The sequence below is a fragment of the Hippocampus comes genome, unplaced genomic scaffold, assembly GCF_001891065.2.
Source record: "Hippocampus comes isolate QL1 unplaced genomic scaffold, H_comes_QL1_v1.1 scaffold207, whole genome shotgun sequence".
NCBI classification, from domain to species: Eukaryota; Metazoa; Chordata; class Actinopteri; order Syngnathiformes; family Syngnathidae; genus Hippocampus; species Hippocampus comes.
The window spans coordinates 477,526-500,835 of NW_017805146.1; the positions used below are offsets into that span (position 1 = coordinate 477,526).

At 43.7% G+C, this 23,310-nt stretch overlaps 2 protein-coding genes and 1 long non-coding RNA gene across 6 annotated transcripts; 1 reads left to right on the plus strand and 2 right to left on the minus strand.

The window, feature by feature from the left end:
• Positions 1-2: 2 nt before the first annotated feature.
• Positions 3-23,234, minus strand: LOC109514655 (uncharacterized). Of its 2 annotated transcripts, XR_002168021.1 has the most exons (4): positions 22,974-23,234; positions 22,695-22,833; positions 16,922-16,926; positions 3-757 (listed from the first exon to the last, which is right to left on the minus strand). It is a non-coding gene; the product is annotated as an uncharacterized LOC109514655 (long non-coding RNA). The 2 variants fall into 2 exon arrangements; XR_002168020.1 differs by lacking the exons at positions 3-757; positions 16,922-16,926 and adding an exon at positions 11,107-11,508.
• On the minus strand, positions 2,828-4,702 carry s100a10a (S100 calcium binding protein A10a). The gene is made up of 3 exons (XM_019867922.1): positions 4,595-4,702; positions 3,594-3,760; positions 2,828-3,108 (listed from the first exon to the last, which is right to left on the minus strand). The coding sequence occupies exons 2-3, from the start codon at positions 3,732-3,734 to the stop codon at positions 2,947-2,949; spliced, it is 303 nt and encodes a 100-aa protein (XP_019723481.1). The 5' UTR covers positions 3,735-3,760; positions 4,595-4,702; the 3' UTR covers positions 2,828-2,946.
• On the plus strand, positions 5,264-15,306 carry trim46b (tripartite motif containing 46b). Of its 3 annotated transcripts, none has more exons than XM_019867759.1 (12): positions 5,273-5,517; positions 7,486-7,747; positions 8,006-8,186; positions 8,606-8,804; positions 8,877-9,023; positions 9,171-9,266; positions 9,621-9,874; positions 10,391-10,512; positions 10,646-10,984; positions 12,656-12,885; positions 13,264-13,331; positions 13,551-14,794. In XM_019867759.1, the coding sequence occupies exons 1-12, from the start codon at positions 5,458-5,460 to the stop codon at positions 13,996-13,998; spliced, it is 2,406 nt and encodes an 801-aa protein (XP_019723318.1). In that variant the 5' UTR covers positions 5,273-5,457; the 3' UTR covers positions 13,999-14,794. The 3 variants fall into 3 exon arrangements, with proteins under 3 accessions (XP_019723321.1, XP_019723318.1, XP_019723320.1); XM_019867761.1 differs by lacking the exon at positions 5,273-5,517 and adding an exon at positions 5,903-6,196 and having other exon boundaries at positions 13,551-15,306; XM_019867762.1 differs by lacking the exons at positions 12,656-12,885; positions 13,264-13,331; positions 13,551-14,794 and adding an exon at positions 11,456-11,695 and having other exon boundaries at positions 5,264-5,517.
• Positions 23,235-23,310: the final 76 nt, after the last annotated feature.

Consider the following 23,310-nt stretch of genomic DNA (forward strand, 5'->3'; position numbering starts at 1 on the left):
GGGGTGGGGGGGATGCGGCCCTCGAAGGAAAAGTTTGGACACCCTTGCTCTACAGTACTGACAAACTGAAGGAAATGCCAGAATTGGATACGCCGGTTGACAAAATGTTGTCCCGAAACCATGTGATGTGGTTTAACCAGTGACAAAGCGGTGTCGTGAGTTTAACGTGTCCCAACATACAACACAGATTTGATAATAAAACACCGAAGAACAAAGCTACCATATTGTTTGTTTTTCACAAGGGTAAATGTTTTGTTATTATATGCTCTGTCTGTATGGATTGTTTCCATTTATGTTGAAATACAGTATAAGTTCTTCAAGAAGTACTGCAATGTCAATGTTAGTTTCCTTAGCCCGCCTATCCGTTAATAATAAGATAGCTGACTTACGTAAAGCAAATTCATGTTATTTGGTTAAATATACCTAACACAATTCTCTTTGTTTTATGTTTCGTTTGACAGTAAACAAATTGGGAGTGGCGATAAACTGCTCGAAGAAATCTTCTGGCCTCTTTTTGAAGTTGGCTAAATTCTCCACATATCGGGAAAAATAATTACATATTAGGTGTCATTCTATTTGCATCTTAGACAGAGAATTCTCTCCTCCTTTGTAAAAAAAAAGCACTCATGATACAACATTTTGGAGTTGAACAGGGTCAGGCCAGCAATTTGTCTGAGGGCGAGCACTGGCAGACACTCATCTACAGTCACTGTCGCAGCTTCAGGCCATTCACACTTTCCAGTTCATCTAAGATGCACTTTCACAGTCATACAACTTGCATTGTGTGTTTGTTGTGAATCTGGTAACACTGGGGCTTTTCTGTGTGTGTGTGTGTGTGTGTGTGTTTTCTGCAACTGTCCCAATTCACAGGAAACAGTATAAATCATTGGCTGTGTTATGCTCAATATAAGAAAACAAAATAATGAAGGGGTCAGAAAAACCACACCCAATGTCGATCTGTGGGTGTACCTTATCGCTACAGCATGATACAGAATTCATTTGTTTTTTTTTCTTCTTGTGGTAGAATCAAGTCCTATTGCTACATAGGTACACAAAATGGACATCAAGATGGATGGTTTTTCGCTCGCGATTAGAGCACCGATACACAAGCGTAGAATATTGAACTGACATGTCTGTTCAATATGAATAAATATGTATTTTATGGAAGAAAATAATTAAATTTTACCACCAAATGTTAAACGCCTTGTAATCTTCTTCTTTGGATGGCAAATTGATTGAACCCACAGCACCCCCTGCTGGTTTCAGACAAGTAGTGCACCCCGATGCTTCAGAATGCGATTGATCGATGAATTCCGCAAAAATGATCAAATCTCTTACGATGTATTCCCACAAAACACACTTAGCACAGGTTGAGTATTTTAGTGGTGTTTATTATCAGCAAACCGATAATATATTGCTATCATCTAGTGTTCAAAATAGAACACGACACTCAGGGAAAAAGGCTTGCAATACACACGCATACTGCACTGTAACTCAGCAACCTGCCTGTTTGCATTGTAACCATGGCAACTGGAAACAGGGCGTGCGTGTGTGTGTGTGTGTGTGTGTGTGTGTGTGCAGCTCCTGAGCTGTTATTAGACTCCTTTGCTCCGATGTGTGACTTGCAGGCAATTTTTTTAAAAGCCTGAAAGTGGAAAATTCCTGTCAATCATTGAGTCAAACATTTAATGAGTGGATTTTATCAAGAGTCCCTCCCACGGGACTGATAAAAGTCGGCTCATCCTCCCAGTTGTGTTACGCAACATTCAGCTGACATGAGGCATATAGAGAGGTACTGAAGGGGAAAAATGCTGATGGGTCGATGTGCCTAGTGACTCATGAGCAGTCTTTCCTCATGGCAAACGGCAACCTCTATCAGTCTCTAAGAATCCGACAGCGTGCTTGGATCATTCTGGCCATTCCCCAGCATAGTGAGAAGCTGTTATCAACAAAGAGGGAGTGGCTCCCGTGTACTTTGGCTCCGGTGGCATTTGAACTAAGGTGGGACCTAAGGGTGGGACGAATGATCATTCTTGTGCTACAGCATATTGCATGATCGCCAGCAACACAGTATCACTACACTAGTATAAAAAGTCAACAACTTACCAGCTTATCCACATTGTGATCTCAAACCATACACATCAATATACCAGTATCAATAACTGATACGGAACATACGATGATACACCTCAAAATCCAAGACTGACATTTTGTATCCTTAATCAAAATACAGTGTTGATACGCCAGCATCAAATATTGACGTTTTGCATCATTGGAGATGGAACACTATCAATTATAGCTCATAATACAATATCGATACACTAGCACATAGGATCACCATAACGTTTTAGTCCAAGATACCATATTGATACAGTAGATTTAAAGATCAACAATACAGTACAAATACTGTAAGAAATAGTGACAGCACGATGTATCATATCTTTACATGTAATACTAGTGTATTGATATGGGAGCGCCAGGTATCGACACGTCGTATCGTTATAGCTCACGATACAGTAACAATTCACCAGCTTCAAATATCAATGTTGGAATGCATAGTAGTGTTGTAAATCAGAGTACCGATACGCCAGCATCAAATAAACACAGTGGCTTGTCATAGCTTACACTACAGTATTGCAACAGCCACATCAAAAGGATATTGAAAGAAGCTTACTTTCTCTCCTTATCTCACTTGATATGGGATTAACTTGCAGTTGCTTCATTCTTGTCACTCTCATCGCAAACATATTGCAATGATATGTGTGGCGAATGATTGAAATGTGCACTGTGGTCTCACACATACATTAAAAACAACACAACTCGAGGGCTGGGTTTAAAATCCTTTAAGTCATTTCAATGGACACGAGGCAAAAAAAAAAAAAGAAAAGAAAAATACAATGAAATGCTATGCGGAATGATGTTCTCTTCAGGAAACTGTCTCTTTCTTCATTTCTTGGTCGCATTCTTCATGCGCAACTGATAGCACCGCTCGCATGCAATGGACAGTCCCACTACGAGGGACACAAACTCTTCAAAGTCCACCTGGCCGTCGCTGTTGGTGTCCAGGTCCTTCATGATCCTGTCCACGGCAGCGGGGTCCTGCTGGGACTGAGAATGCAAATATTCAACTCAGGGGCAGTGTTTCCCCGCTATAGAATCCTTCCCAATAACGCACCGCATATTTTTACTTTTAAACATTGATTTTTGGAACATGTTGGAAATACGAACATTTCCGTTTTTGTGACATTTGATTTTAATGACACCACAAGCCCAAATTCAGAGTTGTGTGTCCTGCGTGTGGTACCACATTCTGCCACAACATGCTGGGCAGTACAGAGCGCTACTGGATGAGATGCGACGTAATTAAGAACATGTACCTGTTGCTGCTGTATGTGTGTAAAGTAGCGCTTGTCTTTCGGATTACAATTACCATAAAATGTATGCTAATTTCCATTAGCCCTGTAGTATTTCTTATATGGTAGTTCGGGTGTGGATTTACACCAATAGCAGGTCGGACTGGGACGTACGCCCCCGCAATAAACAGAGGACTCAGTATTAAATAGTATAAAATGAGCAATGCATTGACAGCATACCCTTAAAAAGTTGGACAGCTCGTTCTCCATCAGCTCCCGGAGCTCCCGCCGGTTGAGAGTGCCGTACCTGCCTTCCCGAGAAGCGTAGCGGTGGAATACCAAGATGAGGGACTCCATGGCTGTCTCCAGTTCTGAAGGCATGCTTGCTTGCTCAGGTTGGAGATGCACTGAAGCGACACGTTTCGATTCAGTCAATCCTTGTGCAATACATGAATTTAGTTCAAGTGTTTTTACAGAATCGACAAATGAAACATACACAGGCCACCGATTTTAAATGCCAGGTTTTTGATAAAAAATGGTTTCTTTTTTGCCTTGTTTTTGTTCCAGAGGGGCTCAAAATCTGCCCAATTTTGGGGACTTATACTCCCCCGACCCTCTTCAGGCCACCTCACAGATTTTCTGCTTTCTAGCAAGTGGCTAAATTTTATTTAATTGGTGTGTTTAACTGGCACAAAGCTGGCATTTTAATATTGGTGTACAGACTTTTTAACAGTTGTCACTTGTAATTTTCCATGTTGTAATGCGGTGACACATGCAATGAAGAATTATGGGCTGTGTCCCATTGAAGGGTTAAGCAAAAAAGGCCTGCCCACAGATGACTAAACTGTCTGCAACTCACAGTAGTTCTGAGTGGAAAAAAAGTACTTCTGCCCCTCGTTGTGTCTTTATGTTGGAGCACTTTGGCTCGAAGGGGGGGAAAAAAAAAAAAACTTTCATGCACTAAAATGTCCTTGGTAGGCTACACCTTAGTACTGATCTATTGCGTACCATGCCGAGGCCTGCTACAGTAAATAAAAAAAAGTTTTATAAACTTCTAATTTTGTATGACAAACTCCGAGGTTGATTTATGTCCACCCTATTTTAATTTACCCTCATTATATAGTGCACAGTAACACGAAAGGCACTTCACATTACACCGCATTTAAGACAATTTATAAATGCATGCTATGTAATGAAAGGGTAATGAGCAACATGCACAATCAAAAGGTTGAAATTCTTACCGTGAGAAAAGAGATTAGGAGTCAGCTCAGGGCGAGTATGCAGCGCTCAGAAGTTGGCAGAAAGTGTAACTCCGGCTTTTATAGGCAGGCTCCGCCCTGCTGCGCTGCGTGTGCGACAAAAGCAAGAGAAACCAGGAAGAGACATCCACCGTGGCCGCTTCGTTTGGGGCGTGAATAAACTTTACACTGCAGGTCAGAGGGAGTGGTAGGTTGTTGATGACTCGCACTGGACTCATAATAGCGCAACCGGAGTGATTCAGCAATGTGCATGCAGACAATTGCCTTGGAATTCGATTCACGGAGTCAGCAAATTGTCCGAAAATCTATAGAAATTTGTGCTGACAACACACACAGCATAAAAAGTCATTTATATTTTGTGGAAACCGGTGTCACACTTGAGAGAAAACTGGACTCGTAGCACTTGTTTTGTTGAGAAACAATCCAGTCAGTGCCTGAGGGAGGAAATTGCGGAATTTGGCGTCACCTGGTGGTCAGTAAACATAAAACTAACAAAGAGCAATTTCCACATTAAAAAAAAAAAAAAAACGATTCACCAAAATATAAGTACATTTTGAACTACATTGGTAATCGTAAAATGAATTATAAATTAGAAAAAAAGGATTTAAAATGCATCATACATATTCTTAGATTGAGTGGGCGTGGCTTATCGTGGAAGCTGCTTTACGTCCAGCCCGAATCCCCTGCATTATATTGAAGGGGAAATATGTAGTATAATTGGGAAAATACTGTCTGGAAGGCACAAGTGGCGCTTTTACGTGTGTGTGTGTGTCTGTGTGTGTATGCGTGCGATGGCAGCTGACCGGCAGCTTGATGTGCAGATGTTGTCAACAAGCTGCTGAAACATGGACATGATGGATTTGAAGGCAGCCACGTCGACTATGGATGCTCTGGTCCGCATTAGTGTGAGTAAATATAGACGATAATGATATATATTTGTGTGTGTATATTTGTAACAAATGTGTGTATTTTTTATGCTATTTTTAGCACTTGCACGCCATTTTGATGTCTGTTTCTGAGCAAAAGGCGTGCTCAGTCCATTCAATTGGTGTCTAAATGGGAAAAAAATAGATAATGAAGGGTATACATTTGATTAGAAAAGCAAAAGTCGATTGCAGCGCATGCGCATATGCACATGCATCTATAAAGAGATTATACATAACTCTCCCCCCCCCCATTTATCAAAAATACAGCTTTTCATTCTGATTATGTTGAAAGATCCCCCACCAGATGCGATACATTTTAAAAGCAAAATGGCTGCAAGCAGTGCGGCTCGAGAATGTACCGTCTCCAAGGGATGCTCGTTGCCATGGAGACGACAGAGCCGGATGCTGCATCAACCGCACGGTTAAGCGGAGGCTTTTCATCACAGTCTCACAACACCGATTTGGTTACACATACTCACGCTGTGTGCTTTACGCATTTATATCAGTAAATATATTCATAGAAATAAGGATTTGCTCGCCGCTCTCCCTGCCCCCTGCCCCCTCCCCCTCTTTGCTCCCTCCCCTCGGTGAAGCTATTGCGTCAAACCGTGCATGCGTGTTGGAAACTGTCATGGCGCCAAGGTTCCTGCAGGTGAAGGTAAGGACTCGCTAAAGCAGAAGCAACAGCAGCAGCTACTAATGGTTATGATGCGACAAGCTTTCAGAATTGATGGATTTCTAGGAGAGGAGAGGCAAAGAGAGAGCAAAAACGGGGGATGGCATTGGAGACAGAAGGGCAAGGAAAAATGAGCCTATGATGATGCATGTTGGTTTTATAACTAGTAGAAGCCTGTAGCTTGATACCGGATCGCCATAGGCGTCTATATTGGGCATCCAGATGCTGTCGTTGGAAATCCAGTGTGCTGTTTTATTGGTAGAAATGTGCCAACTGTGCAACATGGAGTAATGCCATGAGCATGACCGCATGTCAGGCCATGTCTTAAACTCATGAGTTCACTTCACGTTGAGGTTTTGTGTAAAGTGAGGCCTTCTCCTAAGCTTGCTTGCCCTTTTCCATCATTTACTTGTCCTTGAGTATATTTATTTTATACAGTAGAAACCGTTACCTTTATAGAGCTAAGGCAGAAACTCTCTCACACACACACACACACACGCACACGCACACGCACACGCACACGCACACACACACACTTTACGATGATTTAAAAACAAAGTCACACAGGTTAATTGTAACTTCTGCCATCTAGTGGCAGTGCATTATACTGTATGCTGATGGCATAGAGTCAATAGATGAACAAAGATACATTATTTGTATAGCAAATGGCCGGACCAATTATGTGAGGTAATAATTTGAGCACCTTCATTGATATCAGCTGTTGGATCCATCCAGTGATGTAGCGACTTTAGAGTGTTGCAGTGAGGGAGTGCACGCATGTGCAAGCAGAGAGAACATTTTGACTTTCTATGATTTTAAAGGCCCATTTGTACTTGGTGATTTTTTTTTCTTATTCATTCTGAATTGGCAAGGCTTTAATATTTAATACTAATAAGTTAAGGGGGATTGTGTTCGGGAGAAGAAGAAACAATTTCACCAGGATATACGCGCTTGCAAAAATTGGTAATGTCCATCAACTGTAGGTGAGTCTATATTAAGCTTGATGCTCCAAATGGAAGGCGCGGCATTATTATGAATAATTCATATCTGCCCTTTATGCATTTTTAACGATGATGACCCACGTTGCCTTGGCCTTTTCTACTCGTTCTACACGCGTTGGTACATCCCAAGTCGAATGCCATAGTTATTTATTAAAAAAAAAAAGGATGCTGCTGTATTAAGACTCCACAGTCTCCATTGTGCACTGACAAATAAAATGTCACTCCAAGAGATCGTCATTCTCCTCGTGTCAACCTGTTTGCTTCCTTCAGTCCAACATGAAGAGCCTGGAGCAGGAGCTGCACTGCCCCGTGTGCAAGGACATCGTCAAGCAGCCCGTGGTGCTGCCATGCCTTCACAGTGTGTGCCTCATGTGCGCCTGTGAGGTCCTGGTGGCCAGCGGGTACCCGCCGCCGGACCTCCCCGCGGAGCCCAACTCCCCGGCCTCCACCCCTAACATGCGCTCCCCGAGACAGCTGCGTAGGCCGACGCCCAAAGCTGAACAGCGGCCCATTGACCGGGTGCTCCGGGCAGGTGAGGACGACAGTTATTATTGTTTACAAAAACAAACAAAATAACTAAAACTTACACCGAAAAAACATTTTAGTTCATGAAAAAAAATTCAATTGAGAGTGCGTTTAACAAAATGAAAACTGAAACTATATTTTACGTTTATAAAACTAGGTACGAGTAGGTACCATTTGGGTCGGGCAGAAAGGCCGAACAGCGGTTCTTGTACTGCATCTCTGTTAACCGTCAGTCTACATCTTCCACCTCTTTGCGTTTTTCAAGGTCCCCACCCACCTTCGCCATCCATGCCCCGCTCGCCAGGGTACCCGGGGCGACGACGCAAGGAGGGCCCGTCCCCGTCCATGATGTTCCCCTGCGTCCCTTGCGGCCGTGATGTGGAGCTTGGCGAAAAAGGCCTCATCGACTGTTTGCGGAACCTTACCTTGGAGCGCATCGTGGAGAGGTGGGTCCACGACACACCAACTAAGAACTGTACAGATTTCGTATATGCTCTGCAGTAAAGAAACCTAGCCATATTGGTATCTGGTCTGGTGGGTCGCTTGGTCCCCATTGCCGGTGGCTATACGGCAGAAAATTCCGCTACTGTGACACCTAACATCGTGCTATCTGGTCAGTCTGACGAGCCAAATGGTGCTCCACATATGCTTGGCAGTTAAAGACGTCCTATCAGACACATATTTGTCCAGCGGTGACATGTGAATGTGAACATTGAACAGTTTTTGTCACACTTATTGATTCGATTCAATGGACAATGTGCTGATAGCGATGCCGTCGCAAACTTTGACAATGTTTTTGCGTAGTCCTGCCAAGCAAACGGAACTAAACATGGTGTTTTGTTCCCTCTGTCGGCCCCTCCGGCAGGTACCGGCACACGGTCAGTCTGGGCAGCGTGGCCATCATGTGCCAGTTCTGCAAGCCCCCGCAGGCCCTGGAGGCCACCAAGGGCTGCGGTGACTGCAGGTCCAACTTCTGCAATGAGTGCTTTAAGCTCTACCACCCGTGGGGAACGCCGCGGGCGCAGCATGAGCACATCCTGCCCACACTCAACTTTAGACCTAAGGCAATAAGCCACACGCTGTATTATCCCAGTTGTCTTGCGTTATGCGTTTCTGAATTCCATCTCCTACCGCAGGTTTTGACTTGCGCCGAGCACGACCAAGAGAAACTGCAGTTTTACTGCAGGTCCTGTCAGCGGCTGCTTTGTTCTCTCTGCAAATTGCGTCGCTTGCACACGGGACACAAGATACTGCCCGTGGCCCAAGCTTACCAAGCCCTCAAAGTACATCAATCTGCATATTCACTGATCCGTTTTCACCTCATCAAAATGATGTCTCCAAAACAGTGGCGGACCCAAAGCCCCGCCATTGTCTCATTTCATGACTGTGCTGTTGTTTTTTTTTTTTTCTTTCCCCTCCGGGGGGAATAGGAGAAGATTACAAAGGAGATGAACTACATTCTGTCCAACCAGGACACGGTGCTGGCTCAGATTACACAGCTGGAGAGCGCCATCACTCAGACTGAGGTGATTAACGAAGCACACACACACACAGGAAACCATGTTCAACATGGATAAAAAAGATGGTAATGCAATCGTGTAAGGCTTTAAGAATGAAAAGACACTGCAGGGCTTTTCAGTCACAACATATGCATCATTGGAGGAGAGACATGTCAATCATTTTAGTCGTATAACTGATGATTACTTCCTGGCACCACTGGAATATTCAGCCCCGACAGGAAGTTTCAATGTTAAACATCATACTAATGCTAATTATAAGTAGATGCACAAAAAGGTCTGAAGAAGCCATGTGGGAAAAGACACAGGAATCCAGCCATTTTCATCCGAAATATCCATAACAAATTATGATAACTCATGCAGGTGAACAGCGTGTCAGCTCGTGAGCAGCTGGCCCAGAGCATCAGGGACCTGACGGCGGCTTTGGCCGAGCGCCACGCCTCGCTCACCCAGGCGCTGGAGGCGGCCCGGCACAAGCGCGGCGAGGCGCTGGCCGCTCAAGTGGCGGAGCGGCGGAGCTTGATGGAGCACGCGGGCCTTGTCGCGTTCACTCAAGAGTTGCTGAAGGAGACAGACCAGCCCTGTTTTGTGCAGGCTGCTCGCCAGACGCATAACAGGTGCACCATTAAAGCGATTTGGAAAGGAAACAAAATGACTATTGTTCTCCTGGTAGCGTTCCTGCCTTTGGTTTGGTTTTTTTTTTTATGGATTAGGCTTTGGACTCTTGGGCCACAAACAAGAAATATAATGAGGGAGGTAAGTAACAGGAAAAATGAACTGTTCTATTTTGAGTTGTTAAAAATAAATAAATAAATAAATCAGCCCCAAAATCCAATTAAACTCAGTGACATAAAATTTGGTGGACATGTTAAATCAGGAATAGACCCACCAAAACGTCTCAAGGGGCCTCTTAGAAAAAGACCAGGAAGCTTGCCAATTTAGTCTGAAGCCACCATTTTAGAGTAATTTTTGGGATCCTTCAAGGACAAGATTATGTCTGATTGCTACCAAATTGGAACCAGGTATACAACACGGAAGCATGACACTAATTTGTGCAACATTTGAATTTTTGCAACTGGGCGTGGGAGGAGCACGGTGGCTTTGTTTGATGATTAGGCCAATGTCCATTCTAGGTTCAGCAAGGCGATTGAGAACCTTCAGCATTTTGCTCTGGCTGCTGATCCGTCCTTCAGACATTTCCAACTGGATGTCTCCAAAGAACTCAAACTGCTTACGGAGCTAAACTTCATCCGAGGTGAGAACAGGAAAAAAGACAAATTCAGCCTTTAATTTAAATGACTATTTAGTTTTCATAAACCACATTCTTTTTCTACATTTATTTATTTTTCTACACTTTATTCTGATGCTTTTTCCTTTGTTTGCCACAGCTCCTTTGGCCCCAGTCCTCGACACCCAGCACTCCCTGGCTTACGATCAGCTCTACCTGAGCTGGCGCTTGTCCCCGGACTCGGCGCCCGCCTGGCACTACTCAGTTGAGTACCGCCGCAGGGGGGTGGTGCCGGGCGGTGCATCCCGGGGGGGCAATAGGGCCGGTCTGGCGGCCGCCCGCTGGGGTTGGCAGCGACTGGACGAGGTGAGCGGAACGAGCACCGTCATCGACAGACTGGAAATGGACAGTGTGTACGTACTGCGGGTGAGGGGCTGCAACAAGGCAGGCTACGGCGAGTACAGCGAGGAGGTGTACCTCCACACCCCTCCGGCGCCAGGTGAGGGCGACAATGGGACCATTTTGTCGGAAAAGTTCAGAAGCGTTCATTTACCAAAGTATGTCTCAACTAGTGCTGATTGGAAAAATAAAATTTGATTGCAAGTCTTAGGGTGAAGGCATTTTAATTTCAAAATAGATTAGATTTTTCAACAGTTATAATTCACATTTTGGCTGAATTTTTTTCATTAATTTCATTTGAAGTATGAATTCAAAGAATCACATTATAAAAAGTGATATTCAGAATGCGATATTAATAGTACAGCATACAGTTTATTTGCGGCTTCAAAGAAACTGAAAACTGGGGGGAAATGTTGCGGTTGTATACATCTGTGCCTTTCTAGTCGTGGTGAAGAGTTTGTAATTCATTCTCTCTATTTTCAGTTCATCACCATTTTCCTTTTCCATCCACTAGTCACTTCCTGTACTTCATCTCTCTCTCTCTCTGTCGCGTGTTATTTCCATTTCACAGCTTGTCATCCTCTTCAACGTTCCTCCCATGCCGACAACCCACCTACACACCACCTGCGGAATGTAAGAATTCATAGCTCAGGACCCTTAAGTCATATGACGATCCCCTCTTTGCTCTCTTTTGTGGCCATTCCACGCATCTGCCGCTCTTTCCATCTTTTGCACCCTAATGTAAAGCCGCACCGTTGTGATGAGGTTTGCAGATTAAGACTAGAGGCTTGACAGATCAGATCAGATTCTGATTGTTTTTTTCTGAAATCAGGGCTCAGCTTGACTGACGCCTTGTGACCTGTCATTTCCCCCCCCCTTCCTGTCCCCTACTCTGTCAATTGTATTGGGGAAAAAAAATATATGCTTCTGTCATGTGATGCCATCAGTATTCTTCTCCCAGAGTGGTCGCTGTTAACATCGTCATCCTTCCACTGCATCTACAGTTGTACCTTGAAGTTTGACTCGAGAAGACTCTGTTCCTATTGGGGCCCATGTGGACGAAATCCCTGTTGGTCAAGCCATGGAATTCGTCCAAAATGGCAGCCTTCAAACCAAAATGGTCGACTTTCTGTTAAAATAGAGCATGGGTCCTTGATACTTTGTCGTACGCCCTGTCAATATAAACACATCCACCGAATTTGTGTTGATCCTCGAGATTATCGTCAAACTTTGAAGCCTTGATGGTTGTTTCAAACCAAAATAGGCCATTTCCTGTTTAATTTCGGGCATCGGTTCTTGAGACCTGTTCGTACGCCCTGTCAGGACTTACGCACCCAACAAATTTTGTCTTGATTTAGCAGAACTAAAGTCATTTTAATGGGTAAGCTTCAAAGTGAATGTCAGACATTGACGGCCAAATAGCTGCTTCAAACCAAAATGGCTGACTTCCCATTCAATTTCGGGGAGTGGCCCTTGAGACTTTATTGCGCGTCATGTCACAATAGAAATGTCTGACTAATTTCGTGACGATGGTTAAAACTGGTGTTGATGGCTGCTTTTTCTTTTTAAAAATTTCTTTAAAGCCAATAGCAATTCGACAGAAACAGGGACTAGAAACTTACCAAAACAAACATGAATGTCAAGGTACGACTGGACCAATATCCTTTACCTCAAGTCTACTTCAGTGCCACTCCTAATTCTTCCTATCGTCCCTTTATTTGCCTGCCGCCGCCCTCGAGCTCCTGACTTCCTGTCATTCTCTCCGTTCCAGTGCTGAACTTCTACCTGGACTCTCGCTGGGGTCTTCACGCTGACCGACTGGTGGTGAGCAAGGAGCAAAGAGCGGCCCGCAGCGTCCCCGGCCTCTCCTTGCTGCAGGCCGCCGACCACGCGCTAACTTCCTGTCACCTGACGTCAGACCTCTTGGTGGGAGATGTGGCTATCACGCAAGGGAGACACTACTGGGCGTGCTCGGTGGAGCCTGGCTCTTACCTCGTCAAGGTACGAGAAAACGGTCGTGGAAAAATGCTCATGGAACAGAACATTAGGTACACCTGTATTAATTTTGTCGCCTGTACCCAAAACTGTATTTACATATAAAGTTAGTTGGGTGGCACCTGTGGTCGACGGGTAAGCACGTCCGCTTCACAATGCAGAGGTGCATGGCTCGATTCCGGTTCTGGCCTTTCCCATGCCTGTGTGGGTTTTCTCCGGGTACTCCGGTTTCCTTTCACTACAGCCCCTCTCCCCGCCTTGTGTGTGTATATACACAATTGAAATTGAATGTAACGTAGACATGAGATGTTTTTCCCCAAACAGATAAAATATAGAGTTGATGATGCTTCAATGGATCACAAATCATATCCTCAACTTTCTCAGGTCGGCGTTGGTCTCGAGTCCAAGTTGCAGGAGTGGTTTCATCTACCAGAAGACATGGCTAGTCCCCGGTGAGTACCAGCTTGTCATGGAAGAAACCAAAAATCGAAATGATACCAAGTAAAATAGCCTGGTTTCACATTCGCCGATAGACGTGCGAATACTTTAAAAACATGATGTAAAGAACAATTACCGATAGGTTGTCAATCAGTAAAACTTTTTCACGGCTAATCCTCCAAATGATCGTAATGATGTTTGGTAATAGTGACTATGATCGACTCCTCCGGTAGGTACGATCCGGACAGCGGTCATGACAGCGGGGCAGAGGATGGCATGGACTCGGCGCCCCCCTTCTGCTTCCTCACCATGGGCATGGGAAAGCTCTACCTGCCCCAGCCAACCTACCACCACCACCACCACCACCACCACAACGGTCAACGCTCAGATCCCAATGGCAATGGCCCATCACCCCCAGCGGGCCTGACCTATCCGCTGCCGCCCCGCCTGGGCGTGTCTCTCGACTTCGAGAAGGGCCGCGTGGCCTTCTACGACGCCCACTCCCTGCGCCCCTTGTGGGAGGGTCATGTGGATTGCTCGGGGCCGGTGTGCCCAGCCTTCTGCTTCATCGGAGGGGGGGCCCTGCAGCTCCAGGAGCTGGTGGCCAACCGCGGGGCTGACCAGACCCCCGTGCGGAGGGTGACCATCCAGCCACGAGGCGGCTCCAATTTAAATAACTGATTACAAATTAGAATGTTAAGTCGTTTGCCTTTAAAGCATTTTTACGGCAACAAATATGCAATGTACTTAAGTTTCTTTTGTTTTTATTTGCAAGAATCACTGCTATTATCATTTTTGCTATAGCTGACACCAATGGATTACAACACCACCAGAGTTAGCCCTAAATTAATAGCATCATAATTTGCTCATTTTCCTCCATTGATAAATTTGCTTTTTCTGAAATTCAGCCACCAAAGCCAGCTTCATTTAGCAAGGTTTGAAATTGCCACTTTAGGTTCATTATGAGCATTTCAAACAGGTGTAATAGATGCGTTAAGCACTGTATATTTGATGCTTGCATTTTCATTTATGAAACTAATGTTACAGCCCCCACACCAACCATTTCATGCCCTTACGTGTCAAATTGGCGTGCTTTACTTCAGTAAACATGGACTTGTGGCATCTATAACAGTACTCTGATGCCATGTTATTTTTTTAATGTGGTCAATTAGCATTAGGGAGCAACGACATGGTGATAGACCATCGTTAGAAGCTGCAGTTACACCTCTGGCACACAACTAATCACTAGTTTCCACGCTTGTATTTGTGCATTCTAGAAATGAAACCATGATGAGCCACGTCTGTATGTGTGTATTTACACCCGTCTGCACATAGATGTGTGTGTATGCGTCCGCCTGAAAAAATATGTCCCTGCAGTCAGCCATCAGTGACAATTTTTTTTTTTTTTTAAATCTCTCTTGATTGTAAGCCTAGCGGGCGTGTTTAAACAAAAGTAAACACAGAATGAAAAGGGCTTCTCCTGCCTCCCTGCTTTTTGGGTCCACTACTACAGTACATCACGCAAACATGACAATTCTAAACTGTGCTAACACTGCAGGTATGCTTACCTTTTGCCGTTGACGTGTCAAAGTTGTTCTTTTACTCTAACTTTTAGTCAGGCTAACTGCCAAGTCATTAGAAAGCAAACTAAAGCGTGGTTATGTTAATTTTCCCTCACTGTGACATCACACAAGGGGCACAAGTGCAGAATGGCTCGCTGTCTGACACGTTTTCAAAAAGAGGCACATTATTATTTATTAGATTGACTTGTTTAAATTCATACTTGGGTAGACAGTCCACGAACCCAACTATTCACGAAACATGAAAAAAGTCGATTTTCCACAGTATGCCTCCTTTAAGGGTGTGTTTTGACACTTGGCCGCTAGAGGGCATTAAAGCAACAGAATGCGCTTTACCGTGGTCTTCACGCTCACTGCAACTATCCTAAATCCTGACAGATGGAATCAATTTGTTGGACAAAAAAAAAAACGGTTAATAAATTGTTTCAGATTTGGCGATGGGCTGTTCAAAAATATGAAATTGGAAATCTTGGATAGCTCGACCACGTTCATGTATATTTAATATGGAATATTTTCTAATTGCTTGTGCTCATTGTGCCTTTTTTTAACCAGTGAGAAGAATCCCAAAGGGAATCCGGCCATTGGGTATATTATAATCACGTTGACAACACAAAATATACGTTTGAAATGTAGGACCCTGTGTGTGCAGGGCGCCATCTGTTGGCGTACTGTTGCTGAAAACAATTAATTTTTTTATTTTTTTTCGAAAAACCTTGTCCATGTTCCAAATAATAAAAATAACACTTGAGGAATCTCACTCGTTTCTGTGTGCCAAACCAAACATGCTCCGCGCGGGCTGCGAGCCATCTGCTTTTGATGGAAGTATTACATGTGTAGGTGTTTAGCATTCCTTATGGAAATGTAATGGCAAGGGTTTACTGGTTATGGGCTTCAATATGGAGGGGAGTGGGGGGGGGGGGGGCAAAAATACATATTTGTTTAATTTGGAGAAAAACAAAAAGGGTGAATTGGAGGGGTGGAGGGGAGGCTGGACATAAAAGTTTTTCAGTTGAGTAAAAAATGCAATTACTGTCTGGAAAAGTATTGAAACACCTGGATATTAAAACTTTGTTTTGTTTAATATCCATGTCATAATATGTCTACATGTTTGTTCCTACTACTGTATTTACGAACAGCATTGGATGTTATAACCCTTCAACCTTTCAGGGACAGCGGTTACTACAGTGGACATGTTATCAGGTGACAGGGTGGACAAAAGGGTTAAGCAATGAGTATTTGAATAAAAATAGTGGAGCAATACATGTAGACAGACAACACTGGCATATATTCTTGATCCACTGCTCTACATGGACAGTGTAATTTCGATTTAACGGAGTCCAGTCAATTCAAAATGCCCCTTTGTAGAGTAGTTCTCAAAGCATGTGCGTTCCAGGCCGCAAAAAAGTCTAAAAACAATGTATACTATATTGGGTGATTTTAGGCCCCAAAAGACAGCCAATTTAATTTCAATAGATAAAGGGCGACACATCCCCTCCATTGCAATACATCTGTATGATACATAGCGCTTTCACATTTGTACAATAAATTGAGATACCGCTCCATGTTTGTATTACACTGCCCCGGCTGGCCGAAGCAGGCACACCATGAGGACAAGCACAAGAATGGTCTTCAACTACGAAGACGAATGAAGATTTACGGGGGAATTGAGGGATGTGGTCCAAGGCTCAACTGATGAATGGCTAACTTCAACTTTTCATCTCGGTACAAACCCCCCCCGGGACGCGCAAGAAGCGTCCTGTTGTGAACTCTCGCAACTGGACCGGGGCTCCTTTACTCCCAGCAAATCTGCAACAGATTGCGTTTGCTCTGACTGGAGGTATGCAGCCACAACGGCGCGAGTTGGGGGTCCACATAACCCCCACCCCCCATCCAGTTTTAAGCATGGCCAGTCTCTTTAAGGCCTCGTTGGAATTACCCTCACTTAATTTCTGTGATCATCTTTTACTCGACTTCAGAGGCAGCAGGGGTGGGTCTTGTTGGGCTCGGGTGAAATCACAGGTCACCTTGCCTGAGCTAAAAGCCGTCCGGTGAGCGACAGCGTGCGCAGGGCATCCATCTCGAGAACACATACGCTCATAATTCGCCAGCCAGAGTGTCTCCAACAACGTGGCGCCAAGGGACATGTTGATTTATTTCCCCAACCTGTTTCTCAGCGGTCTTTTCCCCACAACCTGTAACTCCGCGGCGATATAGACAGCAAAATCCGTTTTAAAACCCTGATCCCCAAAACATATGCAAATCGTCCATTTCAACTTGTGTTTGCCATCAACTTGGCTGCTGTGAACTTTTCATTTGGAGGAAGCCGATGAATTATTCACCATCTCGCGCGTTCAAATCAAATTGGACAGGTGATAGTCAGCCACCCCCGCCCATCACCAACTCCACATTTAAACGCTCATTCGCCAAGGGAATCAAATCGCGCGATTAAATTCAATAACGCCTCCTTGTGACATTATTCTTCCGGACGTTGAAACACTTTGCAGCAGCCGCCAGAGAGGAATTGCATTAATAAAACATCAACTTCCTGATTTGATTGCATAGCCGGTGAGAAACGACATACAGAGGGAAAACATCAATGCTGTGAGATTTTATATATATATATATTGTAAAAAAGAAGTAATTCCCAATATTTACTTGATATTTTCAAATTTGTATTTATTTTGGCATTGGGAAAAAATAGTAGTACCTGTTTTTAAATATAATATTCATCTTAGAAATCTTATATTTCCATTTATATATTTCAATGTATCTTTGTCAAATCATTTTCCTTGTTCATGTTTGAATATAATGTATTTTTATTAAGTATGTACAAAATGTAAACATTTGAAAAATATTTTTGCGGCATACATTTTTTATTTTAATGGATGTTTATCTTATCTAGGTATCATAAGATTGGGTATGTTTCACCCAAAACTATCATTTTTATTGGAATATTATACCCCATACATTTAGTCCTTAATGTTTGTACTTGTCTTTAGCTTCTAATAATTGTGTATTTTTTTGGTCAAAGCTTTTTTGACACTTAGATTTTTCATTTTGATGTATTTGTCTATATATATATATATATATTTTTTTTTTTTGTATTATTTCATAGTGGTTGTTATATTTTGTAATACACGCATGATTTGATCCAATATAGGATTCATTTTTGCATCAGAAGTTAATTTGGCTTCGAATTTTAATTTGATGCTAGAGTGAACTAGTGTGAGATGGTGTGGTATAGAATAATTATAATTGCATTGGTGTAATCCCACATAACTAGATTGCATTAGCATAGGACGATGAGCACCTTTTCTTGGCTTACCTTTACGAGTCGGTGGACGTTAAGCTAAACGGCGCTAAGTGAAAAGAGCGCTCGGCTTTTTTGTCGGCACGTTAGTGGAATGTGAAAATATTGGTTTAACGCGCAGGAATGTCAAAGTGCCGGACTTATCCGCAGAATTCCTTTTAGCTATAAGGAAGTTGAGAGTCTGTTCGAGGCTTTGGCAGCGCGGGTGTTACTATAAAGCTAGGATAACATGACATCTGGCGTATTATGGTTTCCATAAGAGCGGAGAAGTTCAATGATACTTTGCGATCGAGGAAGGTGGTGGAAACCTGCCGAGTCAGCCATTTAAGTTAAAATTCCAGGTGCATGAAAAGTGAAGGGAAATTTAAAAAAAAAAAAATAGAAAGGGCCCTGTCTGATGCGAATGTCAACAGGGGATCCGTAAAGCACACGCATCTTGAACGGCTCTGTCCGGACCAGCTGTGCATAAATCATGGCCATCGTGGTCACTACGTATAGTGAAAGGTGGGAGGAGGGCAGGCGGAGCAATACAGATGATCTCAAGTTGAAGAATGTTTCATCAGATGGAGTTATGGTGCAATATTGGAGTCTTTTTTTTCTAAGTCTTATTATTCACTCCGTATATTTTAGCATGACACAGCGATCCCTCACTTATCGCGGTTAATGGGGACCGGGACCACCCGCGAAAGATGAAAATCTGCCAAGTAGGGTTTGCACCCCCACCCCGCCCCCCTAGGAATTTTCGTGCAAGGGTTTGTGGGTAAGAGCATGTTTAAAATATGTAAACAGTATTTATACTTTACATATTTGAGACAAAGACTATAGCAGTACACATTTTTTACTTAAATCTTTAATTATAAAATCTTATGCAGTAATTAACATTCATCAGCATTGCCTTGATGCAGCTCTGACAGTGTAGCCTCCAGCGAGCTGCTGGCCAGCTATCCCGTGTGGCGCGGTGTGCAGCCAATGTGTTTATGATCAGACAATTAAGGAGGTGAAGAGACATATGCTGCTCCCCCACCCCCTAAATATTAAATATGCATTGTTGTAAATAATCAGGGGATAAATGTGGGGAAAAGACAACTTATTGAAAATATTAGTCAGAGTAACGCGTTGTGCTACCAGTTACTCAAAACTGGCAGCCATAACAGGGAACATGACCCCTTCAAAGTGTTCCACGTTCACCACGTCAATCTATATTTTGCGGACGCCCACCCCGGCGTCTTCGTTGTCATGTCCGTTCCTCTTCACCAGGCAGATGGTGAGCAAGTGAAGGGGTGAAAGGTCGGCAGGTGCCTGGAGGCAGGCAGCAGGGTGGTCGTGCTTCAGCGAGGGTCAAGTAGAGTTAAGAGACTTGGTGAGGGCATGGGGCCAATCCATCCAGTGTTCAGATCAAGAGCGGACGGAGCAGCGGGCTAATGATTCATTGCGGCCAAACGGCAAACTGTCTGCCGAGGTCCCAGCCAGCTTTGGAGTGGTTTACCAGGCGGCGGGCACAAAGGCGTAATTCTTGAATCTTTGACCTTTTTGCAATTTGGGCGTGAACCGCGAGGTGGTCAAAGCGGCGGCGGGCACAATGCGCTCAACGTGATCAATGGTGCACTGCACCATAATTCTCCGAGGCCATCACAATCAATGTTTTGGGCCCGACGTTTTAAAGGCCAATGTAGAGGCTTGCGCAGTTTGTTTCAAAGTTGAATTCCTGACATGGATTTTTTTTCTCCCCTATTCTCTGCTTAGGTCCTTGTTGAGTTAAACTGATATATTTTTTCCTTCATGTTTTTGAAATGTTCACATTTTTGTATTGTTTTCTAATGTGCATTTTGGAGCTGATCGAGTTAAACTGGGTCAGCCACTATTAAAACGCGACTGGTTGAGCGCTGATTAAAACTGACTAAGAGCGACCCGCACGAATCCGGATCAACCAAATCAATACCTATCATGTTTCCAGAATGAGAACTGCCTTAACTGATCGGTTCCACCATCACCAGTGCTAATGTGAAAGGGGATGTATGAGTGGGGGGGGACATCGAGAATGTCCTTTGTTGGCGGCTTTTACGCCGGCAACAAGCATCGGATCACGTTGTCCGCGCCGCCATGTGCGTTTACGTGAAGATAATACGGAACGGCGTCCCGTAAAGGTCAACAAACAAAGCGGGGGCGCGGCACAAACGGAGGGTGCGTGATGGGATTCATTCGGACAGCAGCGAGGGATCGGGGAGTGGGGGCGGGTGCATGTTCAATTTTTGAAAGACGGACAAGTGCGGCACTCACATGCTTGGGCCCGCTTGCACTTTGCCTCCCCCAGGAAAAGGCGTCATGAAAATGTTCTCAATGGAATGAGAGGAGCGCTCTCACACAATCTTGCCGGATGAACTTACTCTCCTTTTTTCCCGATCAAGATTTCGACTCTGGTATATTTGGACTCACCCCTGAGATCCACGGGTCAAAAACACTGCTGCTCAAGCACAGAATAAAACCAGAAGAGCATAATTTGAGGTTGCTAAGTCAAACAGTCGTCAGAGACTGATCATCCCCGAAAATTTCATGGAGGGGTGGGGGGGATGCTAACAGGCCAGTATTTCTGGGGGCTTCCATTGTCACGCCTGGAAGCTCTATTAATTTAAGGATTTCGTTAAGACTTTTAGGGGCTTATTTTTATTTCACCCGTTTCCTCTCTTTTTGCTGCACATCAACCATAAAATTCCCTTTGCGGTGTGACAAACTCTCGGGTGGGGTTGAAGGTGTCGCTCGGGTCATTGAGATGAGGTCTGCTTGAGGAACAGCTGGACTTAACACGCCATTAAAAGGTCAATGCTTGTTCAAGCTGCACCTGCAAACCCCCTCCCCACACCCGCAGTTCACCCCATCACCCTTCCTCTCGATAGTCCTCTCCTCTTTCTCACTGACAAGGTCCTCCATCTTTCTCCCCGGATGTCATTGCGAACAGTGTCTCTGTAATGCCTGCAGGCTGTGTTATGTCAGTCTAAGCTCTGTTTTTTGCTCTCAGTCTGAACAATGGAATGGGAAAACAAGATGGTAGCGTGTTGGGAGAGGCCAGTGCCACTCTGCCCAGCGTGGAAGACACACACACGCTCATAACAGGCAGCATATATGATATGTGCATGCATGACTGGGAAGGTGTGAAGGGAGATTCCACCAACTGGACTCAAATTACATATAAATATGGAAAGTGGTAAAGGGAGAGTTGCTAGTCTAACTCCTACACAACCAAAAACTGGCATTGTCTTGAAAGAGTGCACGAAAATAATGGTTCAATTCAAATGTATTGCACATAAAAGCTGAATTTAAAAAAGTTAAAAAAAATAAAAAAAAAATGCACATGTTGTGTACTTAAAAGTTTAATACAACAGAACTGCGCGCGTTCTGTGCAGAAATTGTTTAAAAAGTTGAAGCCACTCAAATTTATGCTGAATTTCAACATTGAATTCGGTGTCGCAGCGAAACATCTGCTCGTTTTGTGTAGGAGGATGCTGCTTTTCATTTTAAGATTTACAGAATACAGGGCAGAAATTCACATGTTAGCTTTGTAATTCTTACAGGTACTAACTAGAGTGGGAGTACATGAAGAAAATGCAAGAGAGTACATATTGGAAACTGTCGAGATACAGCTTTACTTTAACAGCCGGAGGAAGCCAATGTAGCCGACGGGCGAATTAGCATCAAACCGAATTCATCAAACATTGTCAAAAATACATGTCATAGGAACGTCATGTTAGCAAAACAAGTACACAATATTTTTTACCTGAGCACAACTTACCTCAAATCGGATTGATTATCCAAGTTTGTTGTCCAAAAACGGCGGCGTAGCAAGACTCTATCTTAGTGGTCCAAAGCAAGAGGTGACACCCCCTCCGAGTGGGAACCCAGAGAAATTAACACTTGCCAATTGTTCCAAGATACGTGTTGGGAATGTTTCAACCAGCAGTGTAGTACAGTCAATATTTACGGCTGCATTTAGAGTGGAAGAGGTTTGATGCAAATGCGTGAAAAATCGGCATCAAGGGGTTAAGTGGGGGTTGAATGATGAACTCATTTCAAAGTGACTTTTTGGGTGGGGCGGTGTTGAAAGCAGTTGGAATGAGCATTCTCTTCTTGTCTTTTGGCAGTGACACCAGTATACATTGCTTGAAATGTTTCTGAACAGATTTTGAACAGTATTTTTTTCTCTGGACAGTTACAACTTGTAGTTTCTTTAGCCCATTTAATCCAGTTTCTCATTTTGATTAGATGAAGAAAAAGCATTTTTTCAAATACAATTATCAATTGACCGACATGAGATACTTACATCGGGATACATTTTTTTTTGCCATATCACCCAGCCCGACTTTGACACAAGAAACACACTCTCAACCTAAAAAATATGACCCCAAAAATATTTTTAAAACTCCCGGTAATACAAACTACACTAAAATGCCCCCCCCCCCTCCCCAATAAAACTAAACCGAATAAAGACAACTTACCCACTTGGTGTGACTGGACTTTCAGTGAGGAGAGTAACCATGTTTCTTCACATCACTTGTGGAATTCACAAAAGCAGTTGTAGTTTTTGTTGAGGCACAGGTGAACATTCCACTTTGCACATTTGTATACAGTCTGACCCTGAGAAGTGGAAAATTTAAGGCGTTAAATGACCTTAAGATTGTGGCAAGAACAGTGCCCAAGTTGCCAATGTTATCAATGCGATTTTCTGTGACAAAAAAAGTCGTTCATGTTTAAAGTTTAATCCACTCAGTGCTCACCATTTTCGTGCTAGCAGTATCATGTCGTCATCCTTTCAGTGAGAAAAACGCTGATTTCAGGTAAAAACGTGTTCTTATCAGAATAGCACAAGAGTTCAGTGCATCTCATAAGCTATTTTTATAGAAAAAAAAGAGCCGTGTCTTCCAATATGGTGGCTGACCGTATGTGTCGAAGTAATTATTCTTAAAGTAAGCAGGTGGTGAGGTAAATAAGCGGATTGTCCAGGCGGAAAGTTTATTCTTTTTGAGCGCTACCTAGTGGTCTGGAGGCCAGATTAGTAAAAGAAGCTGGAAAAAAAATCACACACAAACACACGCGTACAGACACACGCAGCTA